The sequence below is a fragment of the Vigna umbellata genome, chromosome 6 (genome assembly GCF_029865625.1).
Source record: "Vigna umbellata cultivar VRB3 chromosome 6, Vumbellata_1.0, whole genome shotgun sequence".
NCBI lineage: Eukaryota > Viridiplantae > Streptophyta > Magnoliopsida > Fabales > Fabaceae > Vigna > Vigna umbellata.
Genome location: NC_142170.1, coordinates 9,405,570 through 9,420,908, shown reverse-complemented (window position 1 = coordinate 9,420,908; position 15,339 = coordinate 9,405,570). Strand labels below are relative to the sequence as shown.

The window sequence follows — 15,339 nt, the reverse complement described above, 5'->3', positions numbered from 1 at the left end:
GTGGCCTGAGGGTTTGGTGGTGACACATTTTATTCTGCGACAGCAGTAATGGCTTTTTGGGTTTTCTGTTGGTTTTCTCTGCTTCGAAAAATAGGTATATGTTGATAGAGGTGACAGATGCATGGTGGCCTGAGGGTTTGGTGGTGACACATTTTATTCTGCGACAGCAGTAATGGCTAGGGTTTCACAGTGACGACACAAGAACTTATGTCCTTAGGGAAATTAGGATTTCACAATGTCCTCCTTTCCTTTTTCATTAACATTGTCAGACATTTAGATCACAGTTATCAAGTAATAAAAAATTAGACAAGTCATAATTGCCGCATGTTGTTAATATTTTTAACACTGTAAGTCAAAATGACCAACTTGAACTATCTTTTACGAAATATGGGATAATAGTAAACTTTCAAAAAAGGTCGGATCACTTTGAACACATCGTCCCAAACTAGGGACCAATGATGTATTGAGCCTAACAAGAAAAAGTGAATAAAGTTAAAAGATTGAGCCAAATATTAATATGCAATAATTAAGTTCTTAAATCATGAACTTACTAACAATTAGTATCAGTTTAAAATTGCGTGGAACAATACAATAATATTATGCAATAGTTGAGTTCTAGATCTACTTTTAAAAATTAGTATCAGCTTAAGTAATTGAATTGAAGGTTGATATACTAGTGAAATGACACCTAAAATCGAATTAGGACCGGACATTGCGACGGGCTCCTAAGGCAGGGAGTCGTTGATACAGCCTTCGAACCGAGAAACCAAAAAACACAGCAATTAACAAAAGGTCAATCAGAATGGTCTCAGCAAACTTGCAATATAGTCAGCGTCTTTATATTTGGTATTAAGTTTTCTTGAAAATCTACAGAATAATATTTAACATTCCACTTAAGATTCAAAATCCCACTATTCAAAAAGTACAGTCAGTTTTTTTGTTGGGCTGAGGAAACTATAGTGGGCCACTAGCCTATATTGCCTATGTACAGCTAACCCAGTTACTGTTCGTCACAACATAAATCAGGGAATGTCGAGAAATAAAAATACATGGCATCCTCCTTGTAGGGCGCAAGTGCCTCTTAGCATTTTTCCTATATAAATAAAAAATTTAGTTCTGCAAAATGAATGATCAGAAGCATCCACAATTTTTTTTCTGGTCAACATAACAAAACAACCTTGCTTAGGTAACAAACAAAAATCTCAAGTCTGCCTCTGTCAATTTCCCCAGAGCATCAGAAGAACCACCGATAGTCCTGTTAAGAGGATAAAAAAAAGTCAGCATAGCAAGATATCCAGCCTCTTTCAACCTTGTTTATTCATCATACTTACCCTTCAAACACGAGTTCTTTCTTCTCTTGGAGTTTCAAAATTCTCTCCTCGATTGTGTTCTCGATGACAAACCTCACAATTCTATGCATGAAAAAAAGTGTCAGTTCATTAAGAAAGGACCAATTTGTATGTTTCTACGCAACTTTTCCATTCATTATTGTCTATTGGAAGCACTAGAGAACAAGAAATAGAACCTTATAGGTTTGTATTGCCCTATTCGGTGAATTCTGTCTTGAGCCTGGCGCTCCACGGCCGGGTTCCACCAAGGGTCCATAAGGAAGACCTGACCATGCCCAAGAAAGAAGGTCACAATTAGCCGACTTAAACTGAACCATGACAAAAAGAGACGAGAAAAAAACGCACTAAAACATTAACTCAAAAGCAGCTCCTATGAACATTGGATGCAATAAAAAATTACAACAAACGTGAAAGACGTGAATTCAAGCCTTAATCTCTTACAAATTTGAACAGAGATGTAAATTATCAAAGCATATTTATTGACAATTTCAAAATCCCAAACAGAATACAAAAAATGCCAAAATAATTATTGCTTACGTGTGAAGCTACCGTCAAATTGAGTGCAACACCCCCAGCCTTCAAGCTCATGAGAAAAATTTTGCAATCTGGATCTTCAGTAAATCTTCGAATGGCAGCATCCCTAGCATTCAATGACATGCTTCCATTCAACTGAACACAAGATACTCCAGACTGCAACAAGCACATAACATTATCATCCCAAAGCAATTCTGGTGTATTATCTCACGAGCTGACCATTAAATTACCTTGTGTAAAGAGTAGTTTATAAGATCCAAGAACGATGTGAATTGGCTAAAAACAATCCCTTTGGCAGAACCATCCCTTTCGACCATGAATCTTATTTCTTCTCTCTGCAACCATTCAGGTGAAAGTAAATAACAAGATAGTAATAAATAGCATAGAATATAAGACATTGAAGAAAACTGATAATAGCACTATTTTCTTCACAACAATGTTATACGCAAATCTTTCAGCTTATTATTTGGCCAAATGTTAGTTTCTCAAGCATTCCCTTTGCCACTCAAACAATAACAAAATTCTCAATGATGCCAGAACAATAATATTTAAGAAGTCAATAATCATGTTTACAAACACTATTCTATTCCTACCAAGCAGCTTCATTTGAATTGCCAAGAATGCCCTACATTTCAACCTTTACAGATTGTCAAACTCCATTTATCAGCATCATTTTACTATTTGCAACCAATCAATTTGGCATGCCTGTATAATCTTCTACCAGTCTAAACCTCAAGCCTTACTAAAGAAAAAGCATTGACCAAAGAAACCAAGAGCTAGCTAAATCAAACTTACAGAAACATGGAAAAGCCAGAAATGATTTGTCAAGTAAGTACTTTGAAATACATACCAAAGCCTCTATTTTAGTACTCGTCTGAAAGTTCTCAAGGCGAATTCTATTCAAAATGCTCGAGGATCTGAAACCCTTAATTGTTGTTTTAACCTGATCCCCAGCATCCTTGTTGGATGTTAAATCAACTGTAAGTAATTTGGAGCAAGCAGGGCATGATACTTGGCCCAAGGAAGTAGAGTAGTAGTCTATCAAGCATGCACGGCAAAATGAATGCTCACAGGAGGTAACCTGAAAGAAGAATGACCAAGTACTTTAACACACTATAATTAGCTAAAAAACTGTTTTAGAAGAGGTATAACTAGGTAGCAAGGGGTGAAAATAAAATTAAACGAAACAATACAATCACAAAACTTGTTTTAAAAAAGTAAAAACTTACAACAAGATCTTCTACTGGCTCGTGGCATATACCACAAATTTGTTCAACGGTAGTAGCATTGTTGGCCATAACTGCACTTCTTGAACCTGAACTTTGAGAATATACCACAAGGTATGGATGATCAACAGCCTGTACATTTAAGCAACAGTAAAATATACATCTGGAATGCTTTAGCAAATAGGAGAAATTCCCAGATCTTACGTCAAGACAAGGGCTGGGCTATGCATTATTATTAAAAAAAAATAAAAATCTGGTACAATGTTTGGAACAAGTTATTTTGGTTTTAAAAGGAAATTATTTCACAACAATAATATGCCAAATTTCTAGCTTGCCATTACGATGAGCATATAGTTTATTAACTGTTGTTATTTTAAAGTAAAATGTTCTTAGAGATGACTAGAGACAAGGCCGCTACTTTCAACGTGTCCATGATCATTAAGCATAACTTTAATAACATTAATCCAAACTTGAACGAAAAAAATGGTTCGCAGAAGGAAAGGGCAGAAAAATATATTTTCTTTCTGATAGAACAATTACCAACCTGACGCAGCCGTGTGAGGAGATCAAATATATGAGCATAATTATGCATCAGTGTATTTGCTTCAATGTATCTGTTAAAAGAAAGAATGCCAATGGAATCAGGCTAGGATTAACGTCACCATTCAAAAGCAAAATTGCGGCCAAAAACTATTGGTGTTGTGCAAGGGAAAATCAGAATAGATGGACATATACATTTGTAAATTTTCAAATGGAATGCCGACCTAAGATGTTTTGACTCATCAGACTGCCTATGTTAAGATAAAAGCATGCCTACAATTAATTTTATTTTCATGATTGTTTCATGAATAACCTGATTAAATATTGGAGTTGTGCATGAAAATTTGGAATAGATGGACCAACTTATTTGTAAATTTTCAAATGAAATGCTGACCTAGGAAGTTTTAACCCATCAGACTGCCTATGTTAAGAAAAAAGCATACCTACAATTAATTTTACTTTCATGATTGTTTCATGAATAACCTGATACCTTCCAATAGCATATTTCCTATGAAGAACAATATGCTTTACAATGATTTCATTGTATAGAAAAGAAAAAAGGAAAAAGCATGTGACATACGTATTAAATTGTGCCTGACTTTCATTGTATAACGATTCATAATAGTCTTGCTCTTTAATATCTAGGCAATCCTTTCTCAACGAAACCTGCATGAAATGCATGAAAAAGTTAAGCATGCCCTCTTTCAATATTTGAAAACGAACACAACCACATTGAATAAAACTTACAATTCTAGGTGGAAGTGCAAGATCAGCAGCCCTGCCTATTTTTGTGCGCCTTAATACTATGTTCTTCAAAACTTTATGTTTAAGCAGTATCATAGCTCTTTTCCCAGAATCACCATTTCCAAAAGATTGAATTGGTGTGGCAACATACTAATCAAGATTAAAAATATATAGTTAAAAGCACATATACATAAAATTGCAGTTTGTAGATTCGGTTTCTCTTTGTATCTGCCTTAAACATAGTCAACACAAAAGGGATTAACAGACTGCAGAACTTACTTTATTCCACCAACAGAAATGTCGCACGGAACTGTGAGTGCAGACTGAACATTCTTTAGAGCTGCACAAAGGCATATTAACACGTGATTAGCAATTCAAGAAGAAAAAAAACATTTTCAAAATCTATGACAACATGTACATGCATGTTATTTCCCTGATCACTCATACACTAACTTGATAGATGATGCTAGTAGCTGCCTCATTCATAACTAGAATCTTCATTTATTAACTTATCAAGAAAAATCAGAAAGAAATAGGCATCATAAAAACTACATCATATTTTCCACTAACACAACCAACTCCTCAGCATGATTATAAGATATTTGAAAAAAAAATAGAAATGTTATGGAAACCACAAAATTAAGATATAAAAAACAATATATTCTAAAAACCTTACAATTGCTTTGTTCCACATGAATGACAGTCATGAGAATAGGCACTACAGAAAATCACTGTAACAGTTTTCTAATTGAAATGAAAAATGAGAAAAGAATAGCAATGTTCCGTACATTCCTAGGCAAGTCAAGATGGGTAGAAAGATAATAAAAAAAGTTAAGCATAGACTCATACATCAATCATTAAGTCTACATGCATTTTAGGGCCCTCAAATCCACATAGCTTTATTATATAACGAATTATAATACCTATGATCAAGAATCCTGCAATCACAGTCCTTGCACAAGTAATAGGAATAAGGAGTTATTTGCAGGAATCGTATCTGCACACACCGAATTGCAATTAAAATACTTCAAAAGGCAATCTGATACATTAAAGATTTACATCAGAAAAGAAAAAACGCTGCAAACATACCAGCGAATACAGCTCTCCAACTCGGTTCTGAAGGGGAGTGCCACTCAACGCCCATTTGTAGGTAGAATCTAAAGCAAGAACTGCTTTAGCAGTGTTACAGTGTCTAGATTTGATATAGTGTGCCTGACATTATATTTATAAAGAAAAACTGGTCAACAAAATAGAAGAGTCGGACCTGAACCAATTTTAATAAAAAAAAGTTACAATCATTACTCCATAACTCAATACCTTAAATAAAATAATAAACAATACCAATTGAAGTCAAAAAGACCTATTTTGAGCAATACAGAAAGTGAAACTTGTGTTTTGTAGAAATACAGAAAGTGGCACTGATAACAACAATGGAAATATATAAAGTGTCTCTTTCTATTTTCCCTTTTAAGAATTGAATTTATAATCTATTAATACAACTGACCTCATCCAATATGATCCTTTGCCATTTAACAGCATGGAGAAATGACCTATCGCTACGTACAGGTACAGCATCAGAATCTTCCATATCTATGCACATTTTGTCTCCCTTTTTCTTGATAGAACCCTTCAAAATCTTGCTACTTTCGCATTCCTTGGTCTTCCCTTTAGTAACTTCCCTTTTCTTCTTAGCTTGCTTTGATTGTTTTTCTGTTCTAACAGCATCAGGTCCACAAAAATAGCTTTGATGATACATCAACTTACTTGGCAAAAATAATTTTCCACAATATGGGCATCTCTCTTTAGGAGGCATCATATGCTTCCTGTACTCATTCTCAACAACAGAGTATGTAGTTATCACAAAATCATAATCTGCAAATCGATCCCCACTCCTCCCTCTATTAGCCCCATGATAGACCAGCACCTTGGTGCTTCCTTTTAAAGTAAAACGATCAATCTCACTGACCCACTGAGTAACAGCAACCACTGGACATATGACAAGTGTTCCTTTGATAGCAGGCAACAGGTTGGATGAACATGGTATGGATTGATCTGGTTCACAACTGTCTTGGAATTCACGTTTGGCAAGGACAAGAGCAATTGCTTGAATAGTCTTCCCCATTCCCATTTCATCTGCAAGTATTCCACCTCTACTTGAAGAATGTTCTTGTTTCAAAGCCCAGGCTAACCATTCCCTCTGGTATCTAAGTAAAGGCATAGTCAGATCAGAGGGCGCCTCAGCAGTTTCATTCATTACTTCACTCTGATTATCTAAGTCAAAATCTTCTGCTATATGCTGATCAATCCATTTCTCTTGCTCTTCTTCCCATGCATTCCACAACAACACTGGACGAGAATCTCCTTTACTTCCTTTTTTTGTATATTTCCTCTTCTTAGTTCCCTTAAAAGCAGATGGAACCAATACTGGTGAAATCATTGAATATTCACGATCCACCACCCTCACCACATCACTCGGTTCTCCTTTTTCTGTGTTCATACTCTTTCTTCTCGCTCTGGACCCCGGAACCTTTGCCTTCTTGAATAAAAGTATGTCACCATCAGATGAATCAGAACCATAATCTTCTCCGTCAGAAACACTGATGCTTGAAAATGGATATTTATTCAAGTCCAGCAGCGAGCCCCCAACCAATTCTTCATCTGAAAGGAAATTTGTTTAAATTACTGATATACAACCAGGTAAAAAATCACACAGTTAAAATTAGGTTAATACGTTCTTCCAAAATTCAAAGGAAAGAAGATTTCTAGATAACTTTATTCAACTTTCTTAACCCTGGTCGAATAACAATGGTCAAACTAAAATTATGCATGGCTACACACACTAGGTCTTAACATTTACTCAATTTAGTCTCCAAACATCTAAGGAATATCCTTTTGAGTAAAAAATAAACGATACATAGAAGCATAAACCCAAAATATTGCAACCAAGCCAAATACAAAACCATAACCTGAAAATATCCACTGAGCTTAAAACCATAGAGTAAAACAATTTACCTTCATAATCGGAATCGGAATCGGAACCAGAAACTACATCCGAATCAGACAACATAACGGAAACACCTTTGTCTTTATTGTTGCTACTCTGGCCCTTGGTTTCATCTTCCACAACAGTATCATCCTTAGGCTGCTGCTCATTCCCTGTTTTTCCCATTCACAAATCACAATGTTAATAATGCCTTCTTTGGTTTAAAAAACGAAACGTAACCAATAAACAACCACACACCGTGTGGCTTCACCAACACTATTAACCGTTAACATCGGCGCCACTCTTCTTTTCAAAACTTCCACTCAAACTATCAACATAAATTTTGAGCAAACAAAACCGCCAAGAAAAAAGAAACAAAATAAAGTATCGAAAAAGAAAAGGACATCAACTGGTCTACATCTAAACCAGGCAGTGAAGAAATCAAAACATAAAGTTCTGAAACCGACAAGAAAGAAAAAGGAAGAGAAAATAACCGGAACAATTGATAGTACCAGACACTGCGGGATTCGAAAGGCGTCGACGAGAACGAAGCTCCATCAACGCACGTAGATGAAAGTTAGGGTTTCCAATCGAAAAACCGTTTGGCAGAATCGAGTGACGGAAGATGATTGCACAGTGAGAAACAGTGTTCGTTTTCCCTCTCTCCCTTATCTCTCTGTGGAGAAGGAATGGATTGTTCCTATGGTTCGTTTGTGACTGAAACGGCGGGAAGTGAGTCCCCTTTTGTACACAGTAACGAAGCGCCACGCACGAAGTTCAACGTCAGGGACTGTAATCCCCTGCGGCACTGATCACTATGGATGGGGAATGAACTCAAGAACCAGGGGCTGCAATCCTCTACGGCACTAATCACTACGGACGGGAGAATGAACTTATGAACCGACTAACGAGTGTTCTCACGCTTTGGTGATACCGGTCTACAGAATCAACGGTACACTGATTCAAGAATCCTAACTGATCGTGATGTTGGCAGATATCAACGGTGGGGATGTCTTTCCAACTTTTTCTAGTGACGCGTGGGTTTTTATACACTAGTTTTTTCTTTCTTTTCACACCAACTTTTTCCTGATTGAAAATTTGAATATTGGCATTCACATGGCGTGACTGTCCTGCGTTCACAACATTCCTGTATCCACAGTGTTATATAAATCAATTTTAACTTGTAAAATTATCCACCATTATCTACTTTTAAAATTAATTTCTTTTAAAATTAATTTCACCTAAATAAAATCAAACCATTATGATTGTAGAAAGATTAATGAGTAGAAGGAAATTTCAGCCGCTAAATAGTTATATTCTTAAAATGGTAGTGAACTTAGATATTTTTTCTTTTATTTTGAAAAGGAAAAATTACAGCAAACCATAACTTTCACAAGCATAAGAGTAGAATGATGAATGAATTGAGTAGATCCAGTTTGAATGTATAAGGTAAAGAACTCAAAACTCTGAAAAAACATTAAATCATTTATAACAATTACCGTTATTAGAAATATTGTGGACTTAATGGAAATTCTGGACCAATTTTCACCTAATAATGACTGCTATATTGAATAAAGAGGCTATTAGTTAAGACATGCTTCTGAAAAAAACGAAGATAAATTTGAAAAAAAAGTCAACCACATAAAAGGTAAAAAGAAAAAAAAAATTGATGTTAATTTTTATTTATACTTGAAATAAAGATGTTCACAATCATTTTGTATTTTTCTTTTTTAAATAATAGTAGTTAGATAAAAATTAGATGATAGTTTGTAATGGTTAGTATTAATGAAAGAGATTTTTCAATGTATTTTATTGTATATAATAGAGTATAAAGAAAAAATAATAATTAATGTTATATTAAATTTAGAAGATACCAGTCAAATATAATAAGATATTTTAAAAATTTCTAAATATTAGTGGAAGACACACAAAAATAATACTAAAAATTCATAATATAGAATCCATATTTGTTTTTCTCATAGGAGATTTCTTGTTACTCTAATAACGTGTTTCTCTAATTTCTTAGAAGTATAGATTAGTGTATTTTATTAGATTTTCATTCTCAACCTTTCTATTAAAATGTCATTAGAAAAAGGTATTTATTTCCAATAACATATCAATTGTCATGCATTGAAAGTATATACGTGAATGTATTAAAATAAAACATTTTTAAATACAATTTGGGTTTTATAAAGTTAAGTTATAATTAAATTTTATTTATCAAGACAATGCCAAAATTTAGAAAAATCCATCCAACATTGTCCGATTTTAAAGATGACAAAGTTAATAAGAACAAAATCACAAGACTCACACTAAAACTCAACTAACAAATTCAACAAAGTCTCATCATTTTCAAATATAATCTATCAATTACATGCACGTAATTTTCAATTTATTATCGAGCTAGAACTCTTCATTACTATTACATTATTCATGAAATGCAAGAATAGACAAAAATTATGACTAAATTAATTGATAAGAAAATGATTGAAAATAATGTCAAATTTTGGAGAAGTATTCATCAACGATGCCCAGGAATCATAATGCTTCTTTTTGTTGTCAAGTTTTCTTCTATTTTCATCAGGTATGTGACAATGAGCTAGAAGACTAGGCTTCCTTGGTAGTTTTCTATTCCATAGCTAAAGTTGAACTTTTGTTTTGTACATGCACACACCATTTAACTCCTTTAGGCCAAAAACAATTTAGGAACTTGTTTTTCATTAGTATTGCGTGTAGTGCATTCATGATTTTCAGCTACTCCATTTTTTCGAGGCATGTAGGTTGTAGTTAATTGTCGGGAAATTCCTTGAGTTTTAAGGAGTTCTTCAAACCCATATATGTAAATTCACCTCCTTAGTCTGTCCTTACACATATGATGCACATGCCGACTTCTTTTTCAAAACCACTATTTGAACCTCTTATTGTTGTCTGAGAATGGTGTGATGAGACTACAAACGTCAACATGAATGAGCTGAAGTTGTTTTGAAGCCCTTCATAAGAATTTTTTCAATATCGATTCCCTTTATTGTTTGCCAACCAAACATGTTTCGCAAATTTTGCTTTGGAATTCTAGTGGTGGAAGTCCTGCAACCATCTCTTTGCATGCAAGTGTGTTCAGTCCTTTGTAGCTAAGATGGCCAAAACAGCAGTGCCACAAATGTGTTTCTTCATCGAAGCGAGTATTTGTTTGCATACACATTGACTCTTTAAATGTTACACATATTATCATGCAAAACATTTTGTTACCCTTCATGTTAGAGTGCATAATCAATCCCTTCTTTGGATGGAATATCAGTTGTTTTGCTAGATTAGGACGGATAGACCTTTCTCATGAACTTGTCCTAAACTGAATTATTTGTAAGCTTAGGGACAAAATAAACATCTTATAAAGTAAAACCATTTATTTTTACCCAAATGTTTCCTTTTGCAACCACGATCATTGTTGTATTATTTCCAAGTTTCATAATTTTGCATAATCCTTCCTCAAAATCAAAAAATCATTCTTTACTTCTCGTCATATGGTTGTTATAATGAAATCTAGAACCATACATCCTGTGTGGTGTGATGAAGTTCTTCATTACCATTAATAGAAACTCTTCATCTTCTTCATCAAGTTCTTCATAATGACCCTGCCTTCCCAATCTGGACACTCATATTGGTAATGATCCAGTTGGTGACATTTAAAGCACTCAATGAGCGATTTATTAGGTGATTGTCTACCTCTTCCACATTATGGTTTTTGTGACCTCCTCTAAATGAATCTTTGTTGCCCCGCCCTTAAAAGGTCCATTATCATTTGTTACCTTCTGAACTTGTTCTTTTATTTGGAAGCCTTACCTACATTGTTCATGCATCAAAAGGTGTAGTTCATCTATACTTAAAATACCGAAAAAATTTAACTCTTCCATCCAACATACAACATAGTTGAATTTTGATGTCAAAGATCTAAGTATTTTGCTAACAATTGTGCTTTGAATAGCCACATGAGAGGAGACTGGAAGTGCGACAACGCACCACAAACTTGAAAAAGGAAAAACAGTGACATCAACACTCTAAATCGCTGCGAGACGTGTCATCATGCATGACAGAAAAAGAGCATATCAACAACTTCAAAAGACTTTGAAAGATGAATGTATCGTCGAAGGCACAATGGTCGCCTGACCAAGATGATCAAAATCGTGTGATCGTCGATTGAAATTGGAATTCGGTAACGATATATTTGTGCTCTCTTCTATTACTTCACCATTTGATTTCATTTTGGTAACCAAAATGGAGAAGTATGCCTCTGTAGCTGTCAATGTGCAATTCAAACTCTCTTCTTAGTGTTTGAAGTTGTGTTTTTTTTTTGCCTCTGTGGACTTTTGATACTTTCATGGATTTCCATATTTCCTTTAAAGTTTCCCTAACTTGTCTGTCAATGACTTGGAATAAAAAATTCTTGACTTTCAAAGTCTTTTAGCTTGGCCTCTTCTATAGTCTTCCCCTGAGCTTCTATATTTTCCTAATATTTAAGAAGTTAAAATGCCATCAAACTGTAGAATGACTTGGCTGAAAAAAAATTGAGACGACATGATGATGTTTTGGTTCCTATCCTTACAATTGCATTGATCGCACTTTCACAATTTTGGTTCATTGCGTGCACTCTTACCCTCACAGTATTTTCACTCCTCACACGGTAATTTTCACTCAGGTCCCTTTTAGAGCTCTAATACCAGTTGTAAAAGGCAATGAAAAATAAAAATGCTCACACACTCGATGGAAACAACTCATGTATTATTAATGAATTGAATGCGACTTATATAAACATATATACAATAACATAGTGCAATGCACTGAGAAATAATCAACACATTACGTGGTAAACGTTAACTAATAGAAAATAGCGGAACAAAAAAAACTGATTCTACAAACCAGATCTTATTCCAACTAACAACTTGTCACGTGACATTTATAAAGTTTAAGTTATAAATTAAATTTTATTTATCAAAACTATACCAAAATTTAGAGAAATGCATTAGACATCGCACGTTTTTAAAACAAAAATCACACGACTTACATAAACTCAACCAACAAATTCAACATCTTCAAATATATATAATCTATCAATTACAAACACATAATCTTCAATTTATTACACATTCATCTGCGGAGCTAAAACTCTTCAGTACTATTACATTATTCATGGAATGCAAGAAGAGACATAAACTATGACCAAGATAACTGACAAGAAAATGTTCGAAAATAGTGTCAAATTTTGAAGTTGCCAAGGGGAACTCTCTTCAGTGGTACAAGAACTCAGGACCTCACTGAAACACATTTGTGTGAACCATAAACAAGTCACTTGATGGTTTGAAATCCTTGTCCCTGACAAAGAGGGTGTATCACTTTGATCATGACCATCATCTTTGACGAGCTTTGGTATAAGCCATCAATGAGGCATGTGCTGTCGAAGTGACATATCTCTGAAAGTAACTGTTTTGTGTATCAATGATGCTCCCATTTTCTGGGTGTTCAGTTCCTTCTTCGTTTCATCTGTGCCCTTCCCTACCATGAGGAAACTAACCATCAACTTCACAACTTGTTCAGCATAAGAAACTGCCACAGCCTGAGTATAGAGCAGAAGTTAGGTTCTCCACAAAAGATATGAATCACCAGAAAACTATAATATCCTAGTGTTATAGTTTTAATTTATGTTAGTGTTTATTACTCAAGAAATATAACAATATAACTTTAAACAATGTTTCAAGGGAACAAAAACGCATATTTAAGCAATACACGTCACTCCAACAAGTTATTTTACCTGGAAGAAGCAAAGCCAACACCCATAAGAAAAGAAGCACTGGTTGATAACTGCATAATATGCAGATTCATAGTTTTGACCATGAGCAACATGCATCTTCAACTGCAGCTTAGTTTGTCCTTTGTGAGTGGTGTGGTCTTCATCATTGAGATATTTGGTGTTTTGTGGATCTTTAAATTGACTGAAATTTCTAGAACATGGACAACATTCAATTAATGAAACATGTTTTTCAAGAACAAACTACAGAAGAACACAAAACACCAAATAGTCCTTTCTATTTTTGTATACTAATCTGTCCCTTTTTATCCATCTTGCCATATTTATATCATCTTTTATTAAAGAACCTCAGAGAGCATATATTTTTAGCACTGCCTAAATGGCTGAAATATTCTCAATATCAAGAACAATCTCTGAAAGAGTACCTGAATTTGGGCCCAAAGCCCATCATGATGGCATCTGGGTTTCCTAATAAGTTACATCTTCATAACACTGCAAAAATGACAAACACAGATATATCAGCACTGGTTTCTCCGTGTTTCTTTAAGCACTGATAAATTATGTCAAAGCAACATTTTCTGCTTTAAGAAACAACACGTACCCATTTCATAGTTGAAAACATTCCACATGATAAACAATTTTATTATTGTCACCGGTTAAGTACACGTTCAGCCACTAGATTATATATAAAGACCACAATAATTGGAGGTAACGTGTCACTCCCAATAACATATAATTATTAGTATATACACTTGGCAACAAGTAATTGGAGAGAAGGATTTCAGTTTCCATCTACTGAAGTTGAAGGCTTCTACATCTCAACCTGTTATATTCAACTATACATGTTCTCTCAGTTTACATTGGCTAATTTTATGATAATAAATCAGTCTTCAGAGACTTCAAACCTGGTAAACATTAGTCAATAGCGTTTCCGTACACAAAATCTACAACCCTCCAATCTCCTCAATTGTTTCATTATTGATATATCTGCTAATTAAATACCCTTTATATGGGACCATCTCTTGCTTTATTTACTGGTTTATTTCATTTGTTCCGACATAGATTATCTTGTTTAATTCGGTGCAGATCATATACCAAATAAATTAATGAAAGGTAATTCTTTAAACGAACAATGAAAACGTTTTTCATTGGTATAAACACACAGATTCATTTAAAATAACACAACCCAATTGCATGGATTTAGCATATGAAAAAGAATATTCACAGAATCATATAGAAAAAGTAGAATATAAAAGTTACCTGAAAGCAATGGATATTAGGTTATCGTGTTTGTAATGGCTTCAGATCAAAACTTCGAACCTACCCACCAAGCGTACCAACAGATCAATCAAGAACTCTTCCATCAAAACACTTCATAAGGACAATATCTAACCAAACCACACCCAACAGAACCAACAAATAAAAGTTTGAAACTTTGAAGTTTTAGTACGTCTAAAGTGTTGTGATGAAAACAGATCTGCATCTCCAACTATGAAGAGACAGCAGAAAAATACTTAAAACCCAGTGTTTCAGGTAATCCTAAACATAAATTAATTACCTTGCAGTGTCAGGTGATTAATGATAAGAATAACCAAAAAGGAAAGTGAGTTCCCTTGAGTTTAAAGATGAAGTGAAGCACAAGAATCATGGTTTTTAAAACAATGAACAAGAGAGAAAACGTAATGAATAACTTGAACTGAGAAAGATGAAGAGGGTGAAGGAAAAGCCACATACAAGCTTATGAGCACAGAAAGAAAAGGATCGTTGGCACTTGTCCCATGCGGATGTCTATCAATGCATTGTTTCCCTCACTTGTAAAGAGACATAGGTCTTAAATAATCATAATGTCGGAAAATGAAAAATAAAAAATAAAAAGGTTAGAGAGTAACGTTCATTGAACCTGGACAATGAAAACATAGTACATAAGAAGCAGTAAAAAAAGTTTGGTATAGACACGCCGCATCTGTAGGAAAAGAACAAAGCAAAAGTTATAGAGTAGCATCACTATCATTCACCATCCATGCATCATGTTTCCTTTTTTAAATTTTCACTCACCATCATTCGTTATCGATGATGCATCATGGTAATGCATGCTGTTGTTTTCTCCATTCGGAAAAGAACACGACGCTTCTTAATCTTTGGTTGACACCAAGGGTTCAAGTCATA

General features: G+C 34.4%; 2 protein-coding genes across 4 annotated transcripts; both read right to left on the bottom strand.

Annotated features, from left to right (window-relative positions):
- Positions 1 to 868: 868 nt before the first annotated feature.
- On the bottom strand, positions 869 to 8,260 carry LOC124845669 (Helicase protein with RING/U-box domain-containing protein). 2 transcript variants are annotated; one of them, XM_088093105.1, is made up of 16 exons: positions 7,871 to 8,260; positions 7,406 to 7,549; positions 5,898 to 7,051; positions 5,483 to 5,605; positions 5,317 to 5,390; positions 4,673 to 4,733; positions 4,397 to 4,543; positions 4,230 to 4,315; positions 3,654 to 3,723; positions 3,113 to 3,241; positions 2,734 to 2,964; positions 2,114 to 2,218; positions 1,887 to 2,039; positions 1,526 to 1,614; positions 1,332 to 1,412; positions 869 to 1,255 (listed from the first exon to the last, which is right to left on the bottom strand). In XM_088093105.1, the coding sequence occupies exons 1-16, from the start codon at positions 7,932 to 7,934 to the stop codon at positions 1,183 to 1,185; spliced, it is 2,784 nt and encodes a 927-aa protein (XP_087949231.1). In that variant the 5' UTR covers positions 7,935 to 8,260; the 3' UTR covers positions 869 to 1,182. The 2 variants fall into 2 exon arrangements, with proteins under 2 accessions (XP_087949231.1, XP_087949232.1); XM_088093106.1 differs by having other exon boundaries at positions 7,889 to 8,259.
- Positions 8,261 to 12,435: 4,175 nt separating this feature from the next.
- Positions 12,436 to 15,049, bottom strand: LOC124845668 (uncharacterized). 2 transcript variants are annotated; one of them, XM_047322807.2, is made up of 5 exons: positions 14,908 to 15,049; positions 14,434 to 14,493; positions 13,599 to 13,665; positions 13,177 to 13,357; positions 12,436 to 12,981 (listed from the first exon to the last, which is right to left on the bottom strand). In XM_047322807.2, the coding sequence occupies exons 3-5, from the start codon at positions 13,622 to 13,624 to the stop codon at positions 12,805 to 12,807; spliced, it is 384 nt and encodes a 127-aa protein (XP_047178763.1). In that variant the 5' UTR covers positions 13,625 to 13,665; positions 14,434 to 14,493; positions 14,908 to 15,049; the 3' UTR covers positions 12,436 to 12,804. The 2 variants fall into 2 exon arrangements, with proteins under 2 accessions (XP_047178763.1, XP_047178762.1); XM_047322806.2 differs by having other exon boundaries at positions 13,177 to 13,366; positions 14,908 to 15,044.
- Between the last annotated feature and the right edge of the window lie 290 nt (positions 15,050 to 15,339).

Excerpts from the sequence above, each read along its gene's own strand:
- LOC124845669 (XM_088093105.1), bottom strand. The coding sequence starts at position 7,934 with ATGGAGCTTCGTTCTCGTCGACGCCTTTCGAATCCCGCAGTGTCTGGT. Across the intron at positions 2,965-3,112 it reads AGCCAGTAGAAGATCTTGTT|GTTACCTCCTGTGAGCATTC; the intron begins GTAAGTTTTTAC and ends TTCTTCTTTCAG. Across the intron at positions 1,615-1,886 it reads ATTTGACGGTAGCTTCACAC|GTCTTCCTTATGGACCCTTG; the intron begins GTAAGCAATAAT and ends GGGCATGGTCAG.
- LOC124845668 (XM_047322806.2), bottom strand. The coding sequence starts at position 13,624 with ATGATGGGCTTTGGGCCCAAATTCAG. Across the intron at positions 13,367-13,598 it reads GGCTTTGGGCCCAAATTCAG|AAATTTCAGTCAATTTAAAG; the intron begins GTACTCTTTCAG and ends TCCATGTTCTAG. Across the intron at positions 12,982-13,176 it reads GTTGGCTTTGCTTCTTCCAG|GCTGTGGCAGTTTCTTATGC; the intron begins GTAAAATAACTT and ends CTCTATACTCAG.